Source organism: Camponotus floridanus, unplaced genomic scaffold (assembly GCF_003227725.1).
Source record: "Camponotus floridanus strain SB8 unplaced genomic scaffold, Cflo_v7.5 scaffold115, whole genome shotgun sequence".
In the NCBI taxonomy this organism is placed as follows: Eukaryota; Metazoa; Arthropoda; class Insecta; order Hymenoptera; family Formicidae; genus Camponotus; species Camponotus floridanus.
The window spans coordinates 24,668-47,823 of NW_020229232.1; the positions used below are offsets into that span (position 1 = coordinate 24,668).

The 23,156-nt window shown below is 32.9% G+C and overlaps 2 protein-coding genes across 3 annotated transcripts; one reads left to right on the forward strand and one right to left on the reverse strand.

Moving 5' to 3' along the window:
• The first annotated feature begins 2,650 nt into the window (after positions 1 to 2,650).
• Positions 2,651 to 4,355, forward strand: LOC105252699 (dynein regulatory complex protein 10-like). 2 transcript variants are annotated; one of them, XM_011260221.3, is made up of 7 exons: positions 2,651 to 2,731; positions 2,924 to 3,101; positions 3,177 to 3,312; positions 3,418 to 3,567; positions 3,645 to 3,774; positions 3,845 to 4,067; positions 4,284 to 4,355. In XM_011260221.3, the coding sequence occupies exons 1-6, from the start codon at positions 2,651 to 2,653 to the stop codon at positions 4,034 to 4,036; spliced, it is 867 nt and encodes a 288-aa protein (XP_011258523.1). In that variant the 3' UTR covers positions 4,037 to 4,067; positions 4,284 to 4,355. The 2 variants fall into 2 exon arrangements, with proteins under 2 accessions (XP_011258523.1, XP_019883544.1); XM_020027985.2 differs by lacking the exon at positions 4,284 to 4,355 and adding an exon at positions 4,146 to 4,247.
• Positions 4,257 to 22,246, reverse strand: LOC105252702 (dynein heavy chain 7, axonemal). Its single transcript, XM_025415115.1, has 48 exons — positions 21,687 to 22,246; positions 21,288 to 21,436; positions 21,016 to 21,169; positions 20,736 to 20,882; positions 20,435 to 20,629; positions 19,887 to 20,263; positions 19,583 to 19,804; positions 19,121 to 19,418; positions 18,573 to 18,920; positions 18,237 to 18,502; positions 17,969 to 18,122; positions 17,655 to 17,881; positions 17,395 to 17,596; positions 17,080 to 17,314; positions 16,872 to 16,987; positions 15,965 to 16,243; positions 15,592 to 15,849; positions 15,178 to 15,462; positions 14,863 to 15,111; positions 14,428 to 14,773; positions 14,190 to 14,359; positions 13,973 to 14,104; positions 13,648 to 13,869; positions 13,045 to 13,496; positions 12,671 to 12,865; positions 12,446 to 12,593; positions 12,160 to 12,372; positions 11,883 to 12,055; positions 11,506 to 11,815; positions 11,149 to 11,394; positions 10,814 to 11,043; positions 10,535 to 10,754; positions 10,142 to 10,330; positions 9,677 to 10,048; positions 9,369 to 9,541; positions 9,033 to 9,278; positions 8,688 to 8,975; positions 8,364 to 8,555; positions 8,066 to 8,292; positions 7,555 to 7,928; positions 7,306 to 7,486; positions 7,048 to 7,236; positions 6,389 to 6,986; positions 6,109 to 6,319; positions 5,493 to 5,727; positions 5,102 to 5,253; positions 4,714 to 4,995; positions 4,257 to 4,478 (listed from the first exon to the last, which is right to left on the reverse strand). The coding sequence occupies exons 1-48, from the start codon at positions 22,122 to 22,124 to the stop codon at positions 4,272 to 4,274; spliced, it is 11,772 nt and encodes a 3,923-aa protein (XP_025270900.1). The 5' UTR covers positions 22,125 to 22,246; the 3' UTR covers positions 4,257 to 4,271.
• Positions 22,247 to 23,156: the final 910 nt, after the last annotated feature.

The following is a 23,156-nucleotide window of genomic DNA, read 5'->3' on the forward strand; positions in this document are numbered from 1 at the left end:
AGTTAAAGATACGATAAACGTGATAAGAGACAAGAATGACTATTTTTGCTTTGGTAAGTGAATTTTAATTTTTATTGTTGCCTGCTATTATATACAAGCGAAAGATTAATAATCATTGTGATAAGATATGATAAAATAATATGGGACATATTTAAAGAAAGATATGTTTTTTTATTTCAAATCGAAAAAAATGACTTAATAGTCATTAATATTAATCAATTATTAATATTAATTTCATATAAAATAAAACTTAATTAAATATTAATGATAAGATTTAATAAGGCTATCTATAGGACATTTTGCATAAGAGTCTTTTGATCAAAGCATATCTGTCAGAAAGATTACTATTTTTTCTAATAGATGCAATTTATCGAGTAATTATGAGTCAATGTAAAAAAAGAGAATGTACGACTAATTATTCATATTTTGCATTGCTTCAATATACGTACGATTTTTCAATAATTTTTCGAGCACTTACACAAATCCATTAACTTCTTGCTTTCTCCCTTGCCAATTTGTGTTATACAAATTTGTGTTATACAAATTTGTGTAAAAAAATAGTACTCTCACGTAAATTTTCAAATAAAGAAAACGGATTGTGCAATACATTTAAACTTTTGAAATTTTAGAAAATTTCTCAACTTAATTTTATACATATAAGGTCAATTTTTCCCGTTGAAAAAATTTGAAATCATAACTTATTGCAAATTTTTAATATTTAACGATAAATTGCGAAAAAACATTCTAAATTATAATATTGTGTCAATAAAATGTAATGTATTCTTAACACGGTACCTCCAATCATAAAATTAACATACTTAAAGTTTTATGATAATTTTCAATCAATAATTGCGTATTATGCAATACATAAATGCCATATTCAAGAAATACAACCAATTTAAAAACACATTTAAAATCATCATCATAGAGAGTTTCAAATAGTAGAATTGAAGTCTCCACGGTGAGAGGCTTCACTCAAAAAAAATTGCTGGCAAATATATATATATATATATATATATATATATATACCTATATATATATACATACAAAAATTAAAGGTGGATGGCACTTATGAAACAAATGGTCATAAAGAAAACAAAACGCGAAATTTAAAATATGGGGCCAAAGATTGATGATCATTTTTCGTATGGCCAAAATAATCAAAGTATCAAAGACATAAAAACATCAGAATATGAAAAACAAATTATAGAAAAAGATAAAGAAATACGATTTTTAAAAGAAAAATTAAAATTAAAAGAAAAAATAATTAAGCAGTTAACAAGTGAATTATAAAATATAAAATGGATCAAGAAAATAAAATTCATCAATTGGAAAACATCGCGTATGGTGTAAAATTCGACCAAAAACCTCAAGAGAGATTGAATAAATAAAAGAGTAAGTAGATTTTTATAAATGTATGTACTTTGCTTCGTAATTATACTTCTTAATAAAACTTGTTTGTTTTTTATTTGTAAATTGTAATGTAAATTATATATATAGATGACTGCACATTCAAGTCAGTAAATCAGATGGGTCAGATGCAATAAGCTGTAAAGGAAAGCAGCGAGGAATAAAACAAGAATATCAAATGTATAAGAATATCAAATGCTTTATCTCTCGCTGCTTTCCTCTACAGCTTATTCTACCTGATCCATCTAATCTATCTGATTTGCTGATTTCAATAGTGTAATCATTTATATAAGTTATATTATATAATCTACAAATAAAAAACAAACAAGTTTTATTAAGAAGTATAACTACAAAACAAAGTACATACATTTATAAAAGTCTATTTACTCTTTCGTGTCGTTTGGGGTTGCGGTCTTATCCGGCAAAATACGTGATATTTTCCTCCTAATTCATGTTTTTACATAATATTTCTTTTTCTTCGTTCATTTTATTTTTTATTGTTTGCAACTCATTTTTTAGTTTGTCAATAATTTTGTTTTTTAACTTTAGTTTTTCTTCTAAATTTCGTATTTCTTCATTTTAAAAATTTTTTACTTCTTTATATTCATCAGATTTTGAAGCGTGGCATAGACACCGCACTAGTCACGAAACCAAAGGCCTCGAATTCGATTTCCGATAGAACCGAAAAATTATACGTTCGCTCATCTTTCGGAAGGCAATGGCAAACGTAAATAAAAAATAAAAAAATAAACAGCAGTTTTATAGAATTATATAAATTTAGGAATCCTCAGGGAAAGGCTTCATTCCATCTGTTTTCCTCTGAAGGCGGTTTATCGCAGAAACAAATTCTGGCCTTATGTTAGACTCGAATCCGCGATTCTTCACGTGACAAAGAGCCTTGATACAGCCACATGCCAGCCCAGAATAAGTGATCAATCACTCCGGCTTTGTCTCACCAACGAGCAAATTGTATGACGGGCATGAGGCGAGCTAGTGACGATTTTATATCGCATTTGTTAAAGAACATATTTTTTTTAATAATACTTTTTTTATTTAAAATAACATAATATATCTGTATTTCAGAAATGCTTGTAATTTTTCTTTCGCCTTACTTATGTGAATGGTAACCATAGAAATTTACTTTGTTGAATCGTTAAATGTATCGTATTCCGAATACTTCTACAAAAGTGAAAATATTACATATAAAGTTGCCGTGTTTCAGGGAGAAATAAAAATAAATATGAACGAAGAAGATGTCACGATTTCGATTATTCGAATGGAGAAACTTTTGGCCGGAATTTCTAGTAAGCTAAAGGAATTGGTAATAAAATATTGTATATTTATAACACAGTATATTATATCTTATTTAAATAGATCAATTTTTCCCTTTAAAATTATCTTTTTATCAATGTTTTTTATTTGACAAAGTATTTTATCTTATTAATTATGTTTAATTATGTTTTATTTGTTTAAATTATCTCTTGTCTTTTATTGTCTCATCATTATTTAATAGATGGAAAAACGTGATATTGAAACTTCGCCGTTACTTCAAGAAATCATTGATCTCATTGAGCTTTTCAAAAAGTTTGTCAAATCTCGGATGAAAAGGACTTCTGAAGCAGAACGTATGCATGTTATCAATATGCACGAGTGCCGAACAAAAATACCGGAAAACTTGTCGGAACTTGAAGGTAAAATATTCTCTTTTTTAAAATTATATATTTCTTAATTATTTAGAGCACATTAACTTATACGTCAACTGACAGTTTTGCAGAAAATATTTGACGAACAAAACTCGAATTTCGAAATTTTTCTAAAAGATATTGTTGTTTGCGTAAATGATGAGGAAGAAATAATAAAAAACATTCGACAAACATCAGAAGTAGAAATACCAAGAGAAATGTATTAAAATCTTTATTATTATTTAAATAAAAATTATATTTGTTTAATGTAATAATTTTATAACAATATTTTTGTAAGCAATTTTATAATATAACTTTATTTTAGAGAAGAATCAATGCGACAAATGGTAATTGTAGGAGAACAAGAAGAAACGCGAAGAAAGTCATTGGAATCTGAAATAGATTCGGCAAAACGCAGATTATATGATATAATGGAATTTAATGTGGTAGCCGAAAAGAAACTTTTCGACATATGGTGAATAAATTGTGATTAAAATTTCTAAAAATCACACGATTCAATTTATCATCCGATTAATGAATTACAATTTTCAGTGCTGAAGTCGAGCAGAAATACGTAGATCTCCTTGCTAAATATGATCGTGATATTGGCGCATTTCACGCTTTGACAGAGAAATTATCCAAGGACAAGGAAGATATTAAAGCAGAAACGAATCATATGGAAGTAAGTATACTATGATCTCTGTACTCGATGTGCAATTCTACTGTATCAATGGCATGATTTTTTTTACCAGGATCAATTGAAAGTACAACGAATATTATACATTCGATTCAAAAAACAACGAGAAATCGCGCTGATGATAGCCTTTACAAAGAAACTAGACTTCTTTAGGCAAAATCGTGCCGCCAAAGTTATTCAAAGAGCATGGAGGGCATATTACGAGCGTATCTCTTTAAGAAAACGAAGAAAAACGAGGAAAAAATAATCGACTTCATTAATCTGCTTTATATATCTTGGTATGTATTTACTTCAACCTTGTTTTATATTTCTAATTTGATTTTGTAATGTAAATGAAAAAATAATATTTTTGACAGCTTTCGCGATAAGAAACGAGTATGGTGCGGAAAATAATATTTTTTTCATATTAAATGCACAATCTAGTATAAAAATTGGACGAAAGGAAAAAATCAACGTTTACTTAATAATATTTTGATATTTTTTTATTCACTTAGTTGACAAAGCATAGCCGCTCCCCGCATGATCCAGTGCTCGGGAGGCTTAATTGTGGGTATCCATATGGCTATGACAAAGTTCGTGGAGTGACCCGTAGTAGATAACACTCCGCGACGTTCACTAGTTTTATAAAGCGGACAAACGTATGATTGTCTTTCCTTGATATCCTGCTTCTTCATCGGTTTCAGCCACAACTGTAAAACAAATATATCGAAGCAAAAAACATAAGCTTTAAAAATGATTAGAATTTTGTCTCTAAAACATGTGTTCCCATAAAGTCGTTTAAAAAAAATAAGAACATTTTTCGAATGCAACTTTTTGCATTTTCGAGTTTCATTAAATTTTTTATTAACTTGAATGGATACTATTAATTATTAGAAAAATAAATATCTATATATCTTTTGTTTGGAGAAAAACTAAACTACTTACAATAGGTACATTGTCGTGAAGCACTTTAGGGAAGCTCTCTTCTATGCACATTTTCTTCATGTCAAATCTCGCACCATCCAAAAATAGTCCATAAACGTAAACACCATCCTCGGGCATGGACGTGAAGACAGTTTCTTTAAGGACTATAAAATCATACGCGAGAAGATCTATAGGAATCTGATACTTTCGCGCGTAATTTTGCTGTACCCCCGTCAAAAATGCTTGAGTGAAAAAAAATCCTGATAACCAAATTGTAACGGGCGGTCCTTCCTCGTACCATTTCTGCATTATAATTAATTTATAAATTATAATTATTAATTATTATTTTATATATGGAAATCAACACATTTCAAATTCAAAGAGTAAAATACTAAACATAGATATTTACCTGTAGAAACATTAATCGATGTAGAAAATCATTGATATAACTGCCCAAAGGCTTTAAGGATGGATAAGAATTTTGTTTCCACAAAAGCGGTATCTTACTCATCAAAATTGCCTCGTAAATATCTTCAAGCTCGAAAGACATTGCAATTATACCTAAATGCAGAGCATTATGATAATATAATTTTTTTATATATTTAATATTAATTGCAACAAAATTTCTCATACATTATAGAGTTATTTATTATTTTTATTCTTTTTTATTTGAAGCTTGAAATTAAAAAATGCAGGAAACAATTACTCTCTTTCCTGTTTGTATTTTTTTTTATAATTTGAATTAATAATCGGCAATCAATTTCACGTATGTTTTTTTTTAAGAATTAATAAATGGATACCTTTGATAGCTTTTCGTACATTGATGAGACTATCTCTGATACAACGTAATAATTTGTTGAATCTGTCCATTTCTTGCACTAGTACAGTATTCATGCTTTCGTTGTATAACGTAGGATATTTAGCGAGTGCTATAATGAGATCGTAATCATCTGGAAGTTTGTCTAAGATTTCTGTCGCGACATCGTAAACTATCTCGTCATCAGACGCTTGTCTTAATCCAGGTTTGATAGCTTCCTAAGAAAAAAATATAACAGAATATTCTTTATTATTTTTATTGAAATTGATCTGGTCCATTTGGAATTCCATTTTAGATTAGACTTAGAATTCGGGAAGAAAATTCACACCTGTAATAACAAACTATTATTTTAAAAAAATGTTCGAAAGAGACATACCTCTCTCCTAATTTTCCAAAGATCCTAGATATTCGAGCGGTAAATAAAAAAAATATAAAATTTACTAGTGATAATTAATTAAGATTGCATTGTTTTTATGACAATATCATTACATACCGTTCGATCCTAATTAATGTTGGATGAAATTAAAAAAAAAAACAGATGAATAGATGAAATGTATAATCATTAATGTATTATCATTATTATTTAGGTGAAAAATTACCTGAGTAAGCAACAATGAAGTGAATAATAAATCCGTTTCTTGTTGATCTTTAAGAATGTCGGCATTTTCGTTCATACCGAATACGCTTGGCTCTGTAATTATTGGAAGTTTTCTCGTATACGTGAGATACGCTTCGTATTCTCTGACAATCGGGCAGTAGTAAATAGTGGACGATGGATCAAAATAATATATTTTATCGGCCAAGAGCTCTCTATATAACGATATAAATAATAATCTCTTGATCTATAAATATAAAATTACATACCTTACTGATACTCACGGACAGTAAAACTTTGCCAGGATTGTAGTTAACGTTCTGCGATCCCATTCATCCGTAACTCTTCCTCCGTAGTTGCATTCGCCCGTGAGATACTTCAAAGCGTCGAACTGCACATCCTCGTAATCATCCAGAAACATCTTCAATTGTAGAACGCTGATCCTCAGGTCGGTTTCGTTGAATTCATAGGGAATGTTCCAACCGATCGGACCGAACTTGCGTCTTTCTTGCACAACAGCGTGAAAGAAGCACAACGAATACAGGAGTTTCTTGAAGTATTCGGTCTGAATGCAACCTTCGAAGAATTCAGAATTACTGATCGGATCGCTCGCGTAAGATTTCAAGATATTGGGTCTAAGTCCCTTAGGTGGCTCGTTCGTTATCTTGATGCCATTCTGAAGGACCGAGATGGGAAAATGTTCTGACGGATAACTGGTCAACCACAGACGGAAATCAGGATGAATCGTATCGGGTATCAAGCCCTCACAAATCTTCTCGAGTCTCGGCATCCAGCTTTTGGCCAGGTGACAATTTTGCAATACTACCCAGTTGCCATGTTGAACGCCGTTCTTTATCAAACCTTCCGCTATAGGTCCTTGACCTGTCGACGAATAATAGCGCTGTCAATTTTTACAAGAAATCTCTCTGATGCAAATATTTACCTTGGCCGAGGGACAAGTAGAAGAGACGCTTAGCACCGTAGCCTTGCTCGTCGGCGAATGTCAGCAAGGCTTGCGCTGGATCGGCGCCGGGTGTCAAGACGAATATTAATGGAATGCAACAGTTGGAATCTGCGAAGGAGGATTCCAAATCGAAAGGTGGTGCTTCTGCGTATTGTGCGCCTAACTCTTCTACAATATTTGAAAAGAATCGATATCTGTTAAGAAATCTCATTAATTTATATAATTTGTGTTTTATACTTTCAACAAATAATTGTACAGCCGAGATAATTTTATCAGGCCGGATACATCGTAGAATTAACAATCGTTCGAATAAATTTATATCTTTGTATGGCGACGGAAAAGGTCGTTTTTGTGGTTCTCTCGAATCAAATATCTCTTTCCATTCGCTGATGGCTTTGGAGAAAGATTCTCTGATGCCCTACGAAATTAACATGTGTATTCTACGAATATTGATTATTGCGAGAGCGTGACTATGCAGTAATTTACTTCGAATCCTTTGATATTATCCAATCTGCATAGCTGGTCCCATTGTTTAACAGGTAGCCATTCTGCGGGATTGACATATGGATTTTCTAAACCTATTCCACCGGTTAGCAAAAATAACCACTGACTCGCGGTTTCCGGCGTATCGCTCATTTTGTGTAGATTGATGACGAGAAGCAATGCGAAAAGTAGCTTATCCTTCTCAAACAACGATCTACAAATATTGACGTAAAGTAAATATGTAAAATATTTGGTCAGGTCTTTCAGACGTTGCTCAACATTGTCAGCTGGATCCGTATTGGTGATAGCCATATTGTAAAGATTTACAAACCAAAGTAACGAATATTGATACATTGGATCTATATTGGCTAAAGACGCTGCAAAGAAAAAGAATTATTCGATTAAGAAATATCTTATTTTTTTTTTTCTTTATATTATATTTTTTGTATTATTTTATATTAATATTTTTTATATTTTTTTACATTATTTTTTTTATTTTCAATTATTGCAATACCTGTCGTGAAGAATAATATGGTCGAATAAGCTGCAATAGGTTGATATTGAAGTCTCGCGGTATCGATCGATTTTTCTGTGACTTCCGTGGCCGCTTGCTTTACTTGGATATCGTCACTTAAATTTTTGGACATCATCAGGATATCGATAGCTTCCTCGTCCTCTAAGATGTTACCTTCCGCCATAGAAAGTACTTCCAAGATTTTATCTTCTGTCTCTTTCAACATTCTATAGAATAAAATTACGAGTAAAAATAGAATATAAAATACTAGATATAATGTAACGAAATAGAAATGTACTTTTTATTTTCAGCACCCTGCACGATCAAAATATTCTTCTCTGATTCCAAGTCGGGTCTTTCCCTCGCAACCACGATACCGAGTAACTGATCTTCCAAACCACTTGGTGTTATCATAAAATTTAATAGAGTTACTCTCACGGCTATTTCCGGCAGATAATGAGGATTTCTTAATTTTGTCGTAATGTATAGCCTGTCAATATCATAATAATCATTATTTTATATTTCATACACAATGAATATATTTCGTCTTGTTTATAATTATATTTTTTAAGATCTCAAGTTAAAATGAAATATATTCTATACATGTATAATTAGAGCGTACCTGAAATTAGTATTATATTCTACTACGGTATCGCCTAATTTTATACACAATGCACCGGCTTGCTTGAACGTCTGTTTGAGAAGTATCGGTTCGAGAATGGCGTCTAATTCTTCCTCCACATTTTCCAATAGTACCGGCTGTCCAAATTGTATCGCGTTTTCCAATATCCTTATATAATCGTGTTGACTCAGCCGAATAATGCTTATATTATTCTTTCTCTCCAAGTTTCTGATCCATTTATTAGCTTGGCTCTGAGGATCTATCATTAACGGCCATCTTCTGGCGTTCCTAAAAACGCAGGATTGCACGATGCAAATTTATTATTCGGAATTAAAATCGACTCACATAACGATGATTCCGTTATCGATGGAAAACGCATCGGCGGGTAATCCGGCGATGTTCCAGGATCTGATCAGAACCGGATCGCCGAGTACCTCGCGCAGCTGGAAATCATGGCTGCAAATCATTTGCAGATTCGTGCACAGGTTCACCCATTCACTTATCTGTTGCATGCGAAACGGCATGGTGAACGGACCCAAGTAAGCCACTACTCCTGAGGCAATTATTATATCGCCCGTTAGCCGATGGTATCTATAAAAAAATAGAAAGAATGTTGAATCGAATGGGAATAAGATATGTTTTAGGAAATAATAAAAAGATGGTGTTTCAGATTCATCTTACTTGTCGCCTAATTGTTCGGCAGTTTGAGACCAACGCGCATATTCTCCGCCTAATCCCCCGATAAGATCCTCGGCACGTTTCAATTTCGTTTCGCAATCCGTTACTTGATCCGACATGATTTGAAATTCTGCCTTTCTCTTACTCAAAATCTCTTCAAGATGCAATAATTTTGCCTAATACAGAAAGAATTTTAATATATTTTAAAGATTTACAAATATATTTCTATCATTTTCTTATAGAAGTTAGATTTTATAAACCACTCAATATCAAAAGTTTCGTTGAAAAAATTTTAAATGATAATAATATACCTGTACTTGGCGCAACTGTTCTCTCTTTAAATTTAGCTTCTCTATAGCGCCACGATAGGTAGCTTCAGCTTTCGCCAAAGCTTGTCTTTTAGGAGCGACGATCTTAGCAATTGTATCATACTCGGACATTGCGATAACCCAACGACATAATCCTTCGCAAGCTGTCGAGACTTTCTTTATCTTCTCTGGATCAAAATCTGGATTAGTCAGGTATTCATTTCGTATCGTTTCTATCACTTTATCTGGTATGTTGTCCTTATCAAAATGGAGCAGCGAATCCAAAAATTTAGCGTCGCTTAACATTCTTAAGGCAGCCTTCCAATAATCATCGACGTAAGTTCCCTCTTTCAGCACTTTCTCTGGTTTTATTTGCTACAATAATTTATTTAAATTTCAAGATATATCTAGATAATAATTATGAATTTTTTTCACAAACGATAGTACGTGCTATTTTTTATTATGTACCTTGAGAACACAAACGCTCTCCACAATGAGTTTTACACCGTATGGTGGATGTTTCATTGCTTTTACTATCGCAATATCTGCTAATGTTAATGTGTCCAATGCTGCTTGAGCGCGATTTAAAATAGGCATAGCTTCAGCCAAATCAGCATCGCACTCGGCTCTTATCACAGCTGCTTCATCTGCTACTATCTAATACAGTAATATTTTTTTATTGCATACAGAAATTTAATCATTATTTTATTTGAATTTTAATATATTATTAATATATTATTTTCATAATTATTAATATATTATTTTAATATATTTTTAATGTTTATTTTAATATTAATAATATATGTGTGTGTGTGTGTGTGTGTGTGTGTGTATTTTTTTATATGCAATTTATAATTTTACTTGTGCCGCGATTTCATCGACTTTGACAACTTTTTCAAATTCTGCCACGTCTTGATTTTCTTTCTCAACATCGGCTAGCATTTTCTGGATATCTTGCGTTGCTGAAATTAACTTTGGTTGCAGTTGCTTCAATGTATTTTGCATATCTGTCACTTGATGTTGCGTGCTATCCAATTGCCCTAATCCGCCTTCGTATCGAGCTTTAACGCGCAGCACTTCTCTGCAACAATAAAATTAATCATGAGAAAATTTTTAGGCTGAAACAAGAGTCATACTCACCCGCGTTTTTTGTCAAGCAAATTCTGAAAAGTGTTGATCATTTCGAGATAAGAGGTAGGCGTCACATAATTGCGTCTATTTAAACGAATGAAGAACTCTTCGCTTAATTTTTCAGTAGACATGTGGAAAAATTGACACATGTCAATACCGACTTTTCTTTCGTGATCAGTGAGTTCGATCGTCGCTAAAAATTTCGTTGCAACAGCCAATAGAGCGTCTTCAGGCCATGGCTTAAATAAATAAATATAATATAGCATTATAATAAAATAAATATAATAAATGTCTAATGATTTGTATATAATAAATGTCTAATGATTTGTAGTACATGTCAATACCTGAAGCCAATCTATGGTACAACAGTTAACTAAAGCTGGGAATTTCCTGATTCGATTCCTGAAAGCGTCGCCGATAGGAGACATGGAAACAACAATATGTAGCTGATCGCGACATATTTGCACAAATAAATTAAAAAGCGCTGCAGGACTACCGTCTGTTTGTAACGCTCGTTCTCTCTGTTGGTCAATTTTTTTCATTTTTTCACATATTTCAGTCTTCTCGTCAGCTGCATATATATTGGGTACCTGAGCGAAAATAAAAAAATTGTGAAATTTTCCGTAATTTTTGATAACGAGCAAAGAAAAATAGATAGAAGCGACGCAAAGAAAAGGCAGTAATTTGTCATATTTATTTACTTCTCCAGAATTAAGCATGTTGCTAATATCCTCCAAGAAATTTTCCTCCTTAATCTGCATGTCGCTGAAGAAAAAAGTCGAGTGCAACTCGGTAGCAGTGGCTTTTTTTAGAATAGTTTTGATATCCTCACGCCATTCATGCTGACCATATTGTTGCGTGATCTCGACTTGGAACACGTCGTAGTCGCAAATGTGCGATGCCAGTCTGGTTAGAGATTGCCTTCCGGATCCGCCAACTCCGACGAGAAGAGCGTGACTTCGCGGTTGCTTGATGATACGAGCTATCCTCGATAAATGCTCGATGGCAAACCTTTATATTTATTCCAAATTTAGCATACAAGACGAGGTAATTATTTTAACAAGAAACAGAGATTTACCGGAATAATACCAAGTTCATAGGTTTCTTTGTCATTGAGTTATATTCGGAAAGATACGTTTCCACGATATCTCGCAATTGATCCAAGTCACTGATTTCTTGGTACAAGCGTATGTCTGCCTTAGCATCGATAAAATCGCAATATACCAAATTTCGTAATTCGTTTATAGTAATCTGCAAAGATATATAATGCAAAAGCATAATTTTACTTTTCTTAATTAGAGAACTTAACAAGAAAAAAACACTTTTCTATTTAACAAGAAAATGATTATGATGACCTTTTGTTCCTTTTTAGGCAATAAGTCTTCGAAGAGTTCTTCCATTGGAACTTCCATACGTTCTTTCAATGTCACATCTATTTGTTGTATCAGCCAATCGATATCGACTTCATCGACTAAACGATCGCCAAATACTCGAAGTATTTCGTGAACCCATAATCGTTTCATATTTGAGAGCGCAGGCATGGTTTCCGGGACCGATAAAAGTACGCCCTATATGATAATTATAATTGCAATTAACACAAAAAATTTTTTTTTAAGTAGTTAACATGGATGTCTGAATAACCTGGATTACTCTTGAGAAATCTCGAAGATTAAACATGTAATGACACTTTGCAGGTGTCGGTAACAGATTACACAAGCTTTCTTTATAAATGTCTAACGTCGCAAGAACAATTTGATCAATGCACGGATCAAATTCTTTACTGAAACCTCTATAATAACGTAAATAAATTTAGAATCTATTTTCTTCTTTGAACATTGAATAATTTTTTTTTCTTAATTTACAGACCTCGTATCGAGATGCCATAGAACGATTCTGCTGAATATCGTAATCATAACATCATCCTCGAATTCGGATATCGTCAGGACGAAAAAATGCCGTTTGAATCGCGGCGTGACGTCTTTCCCGGTAAATGGAGGAGCCATGGCGCACATTAATTGAATCTCAATTAATTTTATTAATGTCCCTTCTTTCCTGTCGTACCTACAAGTAACAAATTGTGTGAGAAAAAAGATATATAAATTAAAATTAATATAATATTTATATTTATAAATACATGATATCTTTTAATCACACAATTATTTACACAGTTATTAAAATTAAAATCATAAATTAATACCGTTATATAAATTAAATTAAATACATAATTTGAAATATTTTACCACTGCCAATGATCCAGCCATTGTCGTAATAATTCTATAGGCGGTTGCGCTCCGAATGTTTCTTTTAACGGCATCGAAACATCGTCGACGAAGACGATCCAGCGTTTCCCTATAGGAGGTCCATAGACACCCTTACGTCTGCGATCTAACTTGCTCATAATAATATCCTGCGTTTGATTAGCAGTAGTCTGCGCGGAGAAATTGATCAATAACGGCTTATTTACCGCGGCATTATTTTTCTTCAGTAGAAAGTCGATTATGTACACGGACTTTCCGGTTCCTGTTGGACCCACAAAGAGCACTGGCTTTTCGTGTTGGATCAACATCTGAAAAAGCGCCGTGTATCGTACCGTTTCTACCGTTGGCACAATTATTTGATTGACTGGGATATCACGAGGTATCGATGGCGCGGATATTAATTCGTCTGACCATAGTTTCCACTTTCCTTTGCCCTGAAATAATTTCAGGGCAATTTTAGTTGGATATAATAAAACTGCCTTGCACAAAATAAAACCAAAACCAAATACGATATTAGAAAAGTTTAAACATTTCTTTTTTTTATTTTAAAATTAAATATATAAATTTAAAAAAATTTATTTTCACCTCTTTGATAAATCTGTAGTCAAATACCAGATGATGCTTCGGCATGACGAAGATATAAGGTTTCAAAGGCGGTGGAATCAATTCTTGTAACTGAAATTGATTCATCAGAGCAAGTGGAAATTCTTTTTCTAGAAGCCCGCGAAATAAAATGCTAAATTGTTCCCTGTATTTGGTTTCCAACGTGCCTCCCATCGCCCAAATGCACGAAAAGAAAAATGAACCCTATGCATAATATATATTTAAAGTTAAATTTAACTGTCACTTGTGTGCAATTTTTTTCTATTATTTCAATTATTTCAATTATTTAATCATCGAATTTTTCAACCTCTATCTGCGCTCGCAAATCAAGCTCGCTTAGATTCTTTACGACTTCTTCGTTATAATAATCATCCATGAAACAATCCATAAGATAAGTGATAGATCGGAAAAGATTTGAATCGGGCATCGGACATAATTCCTACGAATCCGTTAAATGTAAATATTTTTTATAGTAACATTTTTGTTGCGACAAATCAATTTTCGCTTTATAACGAGAAATCTACCTTTACATTGCATCTGCGTAATAAGTGAAAGAGGGGTTTGCAAAATCTGAGGACTAACGATTCGTGTAAGAAGGTCCGTAACCATTCGTCTATCACTTCCGGTAATGTTGCTAGCCAAGAATTTAATAAGGGCTCCCATCCCAATGCTCCGGGCTCCATATAAATCATGCCTGTTGATTTTTTAATTTCAAATATCTTGTGCTCCTCTGTTATATTATTATAAAAAAATTCCATTTACCGCAACGAGATACCGTGGCCGGTGAAGCAGCTTCTAGATCCAGCGGTTCGAATATTAAGTTGGTCGTCGGCGCCAACTGAATAATCTCCCCACTCATCAGACACAATTTCTTGTTATCATCGAGAACAGTATTCATACTTTCTATCCATATCGCGTCTATCGGACCGTCAAATATCAACCACTTTCGATTGTCGTTCGTCGAAGTCGCAAAAGTCCGATAGCTGATAGCCAGAATACCATCATACCACTCATGAGATGCTGGATCGAAATGTCCGTACAACTGTCCCAGTGTTATCGATTTCGGATTAATCACTGTTATCTCCACCTTGTGCTCATCCATCAGGTTCTACCAAAATTAATTAAATTTTATTCATTAAATCATATGCATATAATTGTGTTACTTTTGATGTTCATATCAAAAGAGCAGACGCTCACGTTTTCCTCACAAATTTCGAGAGCATCGGCTAGCATTTTGTAGGCCGTGGTCTTGCCGGCGAAGGGATATCCAACGATCATGAATCCATGTCTGACCAACATCATTTCATATATCTGCTGAATTTTTTCTAGAAATATAGGGACACATTGGATGTTCGCGGCAGCGCATGCTTGATTCACAGAGGCATTTAAGTGCACATAATCCGGCTCTGGAAGTTGCACGTTTGGAAAAAGATCCGAGGTAATACCCTAAAGTAACATAATTTTGATATGATCTTCTTTTACTTGCATTTATTTAAATGTATGTATACATACGTGAAACAATGGTATATCTTCGCTGAGAAACTTGGGTAAATTCACATCCTTGATGCTACGTAGAATTAAAATGTCCTCGTTTTCCTTCGGATATTTCAACTTCAAGTTTCCTGCCGCAATTAAGACAGACTTTACGGCTCTCATTCCGTAGTCGTAATGATTTTGACTGGATAATTGTTCCGAGCACAATTTGTAAGCCATAACTATTTTTACAGATAAGGGTCTTGCATCGTAAAATCCGTATGAGTATAACGTATTCTCCGCTATTAAAGCATAATCTGGTACCTAAGAACATAAAATATAATTAAAATATAACGAATTTATATAATAATAAATGTAAATATAATAATAAATATAAATGAATTTATATAATATAAATTCATAGGAAACGCAGCAACATTTTTAATGGCTTACCATCATGGCTACTGGTCGAAACAATGCTTTGAGATTATCCGGTAATTCTGTTCTGCCGGCGTATCCTGGATTCATCGTAATAAATACCGCGCAGGTACGATCAAGCTTCAGTTCTGTATCTTCGAATACCAGAGTCTTTTTATCCGCATGTATAGCACGCTGGATAGTCAAGATTTGCTGTGCCACAACCGACAGGACTTCCAAGTCGATACGGTTAAATTCGTCGAAACAGGACCACGCACCTGTGCTAGCCAATCCCTGATAACATAGCATTCAAAAGCACAAAAACATTTTTCTCCTTTTTTATTTGCATATTCTGAATTTTAATTTCTTTCTAATTAAATATACTTGTAATTAAATGTTTTCTATTTACTTTAAAAAATTTGCCCAGGGCGATATAATCCAGTCCTTCCGAACAATTGAATACAACGCATTGTTTAGCTACTGCCTTTGCTAAATCTTTGGTAGTCTCCGTTTTTCCTGTTCCTGCAGGTCCTTCCGGTGCGCCGCCAAGATGGAGGCTAAGCGCGCCGAAAAGAGTACGATAGCATCGATCAGTGAGTGGCGTTATCACTAATCGCGATGTATTGCCCAGGTATTCATATGCATACATCAGTCTAGAATTTATCATCATCGTGTGCAAATTTTCATCCTATGGGAGAGAAATATGGAAGCAAATTTTGATTTTCTAACGATATGCATATTGATAAAGTGTCAATGTGTGCATCGTAAAAAAGTGAGGAAAAAGAATATTGCATCTAAATCAATTGAAATTACAAAGGCTAAGAATCAAAGGCCGGTGTAGAAGCGCAAAAAGTATAGTATTATTATTAGCAAATCATCACATTAAAAGTTTACAAAGAGATATAAAAAAGACAATAAAATAAAATACATAAAAACTTTTGTGAAATGCGAAAAAAAGATGGACAAACGTTTCGATACATTCCAAGCTTTTATCAATGTCAATAAACGTGTGTCCAAAGAAAAATAGGGATGTATGTGGGAGGAGGTCGGACGTGTCTTTAATAATTAGCGCAATAATTAAATAATTCAGCGTAAACAAAAGCAAAGTGGGACATAAGTTTTATTATTTATGTCTCACTTTGCTTTTGTTTGCGCTAAATTATTTAACACACGTTTATTGACATTGATAAAGGTCTAGAGTAGGCCGAAACGTTTGTCCCTCTTTTTGGTTCTTAACCTTTGTAATTTCAATTGATTTATATCATATGAACGTCTTTTCTTTAATTTCATATTATTTTAATATTGCATCTACTTACTATCCAGTAGTATCTTAATTGACAAAGCCATTTAAAATCTGTGATTTGATTCACACCTTGCTCGCATAGCTGCATCAATACATCGCGACTGTGAACGTCTAACGTTACTAAAGCTTCTGTAAATGAAAAAATAATCAATTTTTCTTTGGATAAACGTGTGACTAAACTTACATATTTTCTGAATTATTTTTTAAAGCAAAATTTCAACCTAGAGTCGTTCGGTTCTGCGTTGATAATCTACCGCGAACAAGTTTAACGATTTCATTGAGCTCGTGTGTGCAAATTTCCACATAATCTCTTAAACTTTCGATGCCCTTCGGAAGCTTGTCGGTAACATCTATCGTCCAATATAGTTTGCTGACACAAAGAATGGTCTGACCCGGCCATTCCAAAACCCATTGACTTCTAGCTTTAGTTGAAAAAGCATTTTTAGCACGTATCACCTGAAGAAGAAACAGATTGACATATCAATATAATGATTTGTATCAATATATAAAAACATTACTTCTGCATCTCTATTAACCTGAGTTTTTACGCTTTTCTTCATATCAATTTCGAGTTCGAGGAGCCACTTTTCCACTTGTCCTCGTGCTGCGGTTGTATCAATTATATCCTCAAGAACAATCTTCTCCCCTTCGGATGATATCATTGCTGTAGCCTCCATGAAGTCGGTAAAGCTCAACTTTGCAATGCCTTCGAAGCACTTTCTCAAATGCGGCTGCACTCTACAATAATAATTAAAACAGAAATAATTGCAAATGATAATGATTGGTTAAATCATACCGCGTGGGATCCTTAGTTTCGGACAATATTTCCAAGAGTTCGTCATTAGAGAGGAAGAAGAATCGTGGGAAGAAGAGTCTCTTCTTTTCTAAATAAGCGGCGAGTCCTTTTTGCACCAATTCAAGCAGGTTGGTACATTTTTTCAAACGATCCAGCATCTTGTCGATATCGACGACGATCATAACTGCTGGATTAGCCGCGACGATTGTCATAAGTTCTCTCCAAATCTATTTTACGTATATGTATATTTTCAATTTTAAATTATTTAAAATTTATATGTATGCTATAAAATAATTTAATTTTTAATTACAAACTTTGTCTACAGCACTGAATCGCCGACTCTCCTCTGGCATCTGTTGCTGTATATCGGGTGATGTAAAAATCGGTTCAAGATACATCCACGTCGCTTGAACCTTTAGCCAGTAATCCATAATATCTTGCAACAAGAGTAGCTTGTTTTCCCATTCCCTAATAGAATAAACATCTTTAAATTTTGTTTGACAGTCAAAGATTTATTATAAAATTGATAAAAAAATTGAGACTTGTTTTGCAAAATTATCGAAGCTTGCTGAAGAAACTCACAGAGTTTCTTTCTCGAATGGCTTTATGTAAAGGGAATTCTTCATGGTTTGAGCTTTCGTCAGATGATCATCGAGTAATAGTTGTATCTCATCTACACTAGCAATAACATATGTGCCGGTATCGCGATAAGGATTAACGATGAACGCAATGTCTGCCCAATCAGAATACATTTTAAATAAGGCTCTTTCCAAATTGCCCTCTTTAGTAGCTGCCTCGGATATTGCATCGAATTTCGCCACGTAATCTCCTAATCCATAATCGAGAATCTACCGATATATATAAATAATACAAGAATTATCTTATATATTTACAGACAGATTTGTACTTTTTATTTACCTTGGCTAATGTCATGTATTGATCGACTTTTATCGGGAATCCAACAATCTCCGAGACTTGTTCCCAATGACGACTCTTCAGGGAAGGATTACCGAGAGTCAATATCACTGGCATGTGCTCCTTAAAATCCTCGATTTTCGTTCTCACGATTTCCGCCAGTTTCTTCACCGCAGGTTCTTGAAAGACCTTTTCCAGCTTGTACACCATACGATACGCGACACCAGTTTCATTTTCAATCACTTCGGGATCATAAGAACCTATCATAGCTTCCGTCCATGTTTCATAATTTGTCAAGAATTCGCAGGCAATGTCGTAAAATTTTTTGTAGGGTGCCAATTTATCGGCTATCTAAATAGTATAAAAATAAGGGAAATAGTATAAAAGAAAGAATAAGATCAACATGTAAAAATTCAAAAATTTTAGATATTATGTAGAAAAACATAAATGTGTAACAGTTTATATAATTTGTATTTTTAATAATACTAGATTACAAAGAAAACTCGAAACATATAATATATAAATTACATGATAAAATTAAATTACATTACCTTTTTCCTCAAAGGATACTGTGATATTTCCCAGCCGAATAATCTCTCCTCATCATTGAATTCGGCAATTATATCCATGGCGGCGATCAATTTGTTATCAAGACTAGTAGCTTTCTTTTTATATCTTTGTATTTCCTCAATGTTACCCCAATATTGTAATTCGTTACAGTATTTCTCGTAAATTTGAAGATCCTGCTCAAATTTGTCGATACTAGCTTTGAGCGTTGCCTGATACTCACCTGTTTTACTCGCAACTATCTCTCGATGCTTTTCGAAAATTTCAGGCATTTTATGGTACCTGATATATCAAAATAACAACATGCATGATTATAATAAAAATTTAAAGAGATATATTATTTCAACAACTCCTCTCCGTAATTATATCAAGTGCAATTTATTGTTTTATTCTACATTTAATTAAAATAATATTTTTATAAATTAAATTACTTAAATTGCACTCACCATTGGAAAGCAAAATTATTGCTCTTTAACTCGACTGGTGTTAAATGATGATAATCCGATAAAAATATTATGTATTTCATTACTTCTCTCAATCGAGTTTCTAATTCAAAAACAGTTTTTGTTTCAGATTTATGTATAAAAGTCTGCAGTTTCATGAGTTCGGATGTATTGGGTGGTATACTTAGTGCCTGATCCGAAATTTCTTGATAAACTTCTCCTATACTAGTATTAGGTAAGATTATTATTATGTTTTACATAAAATTATATTTATAATTGTTAAAAAGTAGTTTGTAGAAGGACATACGCTCGAACTTTTTGCTGGTAATCGGTAACCATTCTTGAGACTAATTCGTCTTTTAAATGAGCAGCTGTAGAAGCAATATGTTCTATAATATGATGCTTGCGAACTTCAAAGAGTTCGGTGAAAGACGTCCAATAAAATTCTAGTCGTACATTCTTGCTCAATTGATCGTAATAATCAACGAGTTCGCAATATTTATTGTATGGATTAGGCGGTTGTGCCTTTAGAAAATCCTGAATGTGCTGTACATCTTCGCCGTTTATTAAAGTCATATATTTATCAAATTCGCGTAATTGTAATTCCGGATTAGTTCTGTATTGTTGAATTAAGTCTGATATGATATTTGCGTGCTGCTCAAGGAGTTCTGAAGAAATTATTGGCTATACGTGAAAGTTTAATGATTACAATATTGCATAATTTTTTAAATCATTTCTAATCATTATAATAATTATAATTTCTTACAATAGTTTTGTCGAATCATTATAATACTTAAGCAATTTAATATATTAATTTATTAATTTGATATATTTATTTAATTTATTATAAAATACCTTAAGCAGTTCAGATACACCAGTATCAGGATAAACCCACTCTAGTTTTATCTCCGCGCGTGGTAATATAGTTACAGCGTCGTAAAACGAATTCAGCAACATTGAAAGTCCGTTTATGAATGCATTAAATGTGGGATCAAAAGTGACAAACGTATTTCTTATTACAACGTCTACGTTAAAGCCACAATTTGTATACTATTCGAACAAAATGTAAATTGTATTCAATGCACTTGAGCAAAATGTTGGGAACATTTACCATTTTAATTGAGAATATCTAAGCCCGTAAGAGACATATACTTACACCCACATCAGTAAGATAATCGATATAATCCTCCATCGAACGTAAGCACAAATCTCGCAATTGATCTTCCATGACATAGGCAAGGCAATTGAAGAATCTATTATATCGCGGATCGTTTGCCGGTGGTAAATTTCCTTTCTTCGAAACCTGAATATAAAATTAATAATTTTGATAAAGTTATTAATTTTCCAAGAATATAATTAAAAATAGTAAAATTTATATTAATGCAAAAAAATAGTATTTTAATAGTTTATAATTATTAAAAAGTTGAATTTCTTACCATGAGTAAAATGTTGCAAATTTTTGGCAACCATCGTGTGAGAAGATCGTCGCTCGTATTTTTAAGAATTGTCATAAACTTATGGTCAAATGTTGAAAGATCATATGGTCGTCCATACGATGCTAATTCTTTTTTGTCTACTTGTTTGACTTTTCTACAATTATTGAAAAATATCATTATTATTTTGAATTAAAAATAATATATATATATATATATATATATATATATATATATATATAACTGGTAGTACAATAATACAACGATTCGCTAACCCATATTCGCGGTACCAGTAATCCAAAGTTTTACGTATACACAAATGATATAGAATAATCGACTTCTTTTCCAGTTTCATCCTTGTTTTTTGATTTTTAACGCCTTGTTCCGGTGAAAATGGCTCAATAATTCCTCGGGAGAATAACGGCTAGAATGCACGACGTATAAACGCAAACAATTTGGAAACCGGAACTGTATTTAGCATAAAAAAACTAATTTTATTTTGTGTTTTTCTTTTTTTTAAATTGATGCAAGACCAATTAAATGTTTATGCTGTCTACGCATTAGGCTCAAAATTTTATATTATATGTAAAATAATATTTTATTTTTTTAATGAAATGTTCTAGAGTCCGAATAATAATATTATCTCATTATTATCTCATTATTATTGTTATTACCGTTATGCGCATAATGATACTAACCGGTGCACAGAGACTGTGCGCTTCCTCGAATGGTTCCTGTAACACAAAGTCAACAACGGACTTTTTCATGCTTGTAATGTAATCGCTTTTTAATTCCCGAATCAATCGGTCGAAACACTCCTTGTGTCTCTCCTGCCATTCAATGGACACCATACTTGTTATCTTCTTTAACGTGTCAGAATCTAAGGTGCCTGCGTGAACGTCATCGACCTCATGAAGAATGTAGTAATAATATCTCAAGAGATTTTTGTCTTCTTCCGTGAGCCAACCATCAGCAGCGATATCGCTCGAAGCTGTCGCCGTTTGCCCGCAAACATCATCAACATAATTTAAAACCGTTTCTTTCTTTGCTGCACAATTGTTGCATAATTCTCGACTTTTTCTTGGCCCTTTAATCTTTCTGATCAGATGCATCCGAAATTTGGCTCTCTGCTGGCATAGCAATGTATAATAATCATCCTTTTGGGGTGCGATTTCTTTTTTTTCTTTTTCCTTTGATGCTGTGATACTCCTTCAAGTTTAGTTAGTATTTTTTTAATTGAGAGAAAGTAAGTGCAATACAATCAAATATTATAAAGCTTATAAATTGCATCTTGTAACAAATGATGCTTGTCGTACTTTGTAAATTATTAATTGTTTACCTTGGTAAAGACTCGCACTCTTGCGGCAAGTCAGAAACACTCGGTTCGTATATAACATACTTTTTCAAATGACTGAAAGTTTTTTGATGCATGTAATATTTTTTGGAAAATTTTGGGCAATACGTATCGGAACTGGATTTCATCCAATTGCAATGCTTTTTACGAGATTTTCTGACGCGCGGCTCTTCAAATACGTCGCTTCGCTTTATTGATTTCATGCATGGTTCCGAATATTTATGGATATCGATTTCTTTATCGTTTTTATCTTGTTCCGTAGCTTTTTCTGTTCTTTGAATTCCGCTTTTCTCTTGTACACAATACGGTACTTCCATCGTGTAATCAGATTTTTACGTTTCCTATTACAATCGTTATGCTAATTTTACAATATTACACATGTACGTTCTGAATATATAAAGATATAAAATAACTTTTATATTAAATTACACATGTATATAATATTTCAAACCTTCCTTATATATCATAATTATTATAACTTACCGTTTTTAGAGTTTTTAGAGTTTAAAGTCTCACTTGGTACAGAAAAATATATTATAACACATAACTCTCTACAAAAACTTATTTCTAATTATTTCATGTTTATTTTATTAAGTTTATCCAAATTATTTCACTTTACATCAAATCAATCCATAGAAATGCGCTATGTCGCACGAAGCTACCTTGAAACTGAAACCTACAGTTTACGTTGCCATAGCAATCATTCTGACATTAAAGATAGTTATATCAATCACGTAATTGTGTCAATTACGTAAATATGTATGTTATACATAATTTACTTTATATTAAC

What these genes read in the sequence shown, in the direction of transcription:
- LOC105252699 (XM_011260221.3), top strand. Translation starts at nt 2,651, where the DNA reads ATGAACGAAGAAGATGTCACGATTTCGATTATTCGAATGGAGAAACTT. An exon ending in CTAGTAAGCTAAAGGAATTG is followed by an intron (nt 2,732 to 2,923) that starts GTAATAAAATAT and finishes ATTATTTAATAG; the next exon opens with ATGGAAAAACGTGATATTGA. An exon ending in CAGAAACGAATCATATGGAA is followed by an intron (nt 3,775 to 3,844) that starts GTAAGTATACTA and finishes TTTTTTTACCAG; the next exon opens with GATCAATTGAAAGTACAACG.
- LOC105252702 (XM_025415115.1), bottom strand. Translation starts at nt 22,124, where the DNA reads ATGCATCTGATCAGAAAGATTAAAGGGCCAAGAAAAAGTCGAGAATTA. An exon ending in GTGTATCTGAACTGCTTAAG is followed by an intron (nt 20,264 to 20,434) that starts GTATTTTATAAT and finishes TTTCACGTATAG; the next exon opens with CCAATAATTTCTTCAGAACT. An exon ending in AGAAAAGCGTAAAAACTCAG is followed by an intron (nt 17,315 to 17,394) that starts GTTAATAGAGAT and finishes TTTCTTCTTCAG; the next exon opens with GTGATACGTGCTAAAAATGC.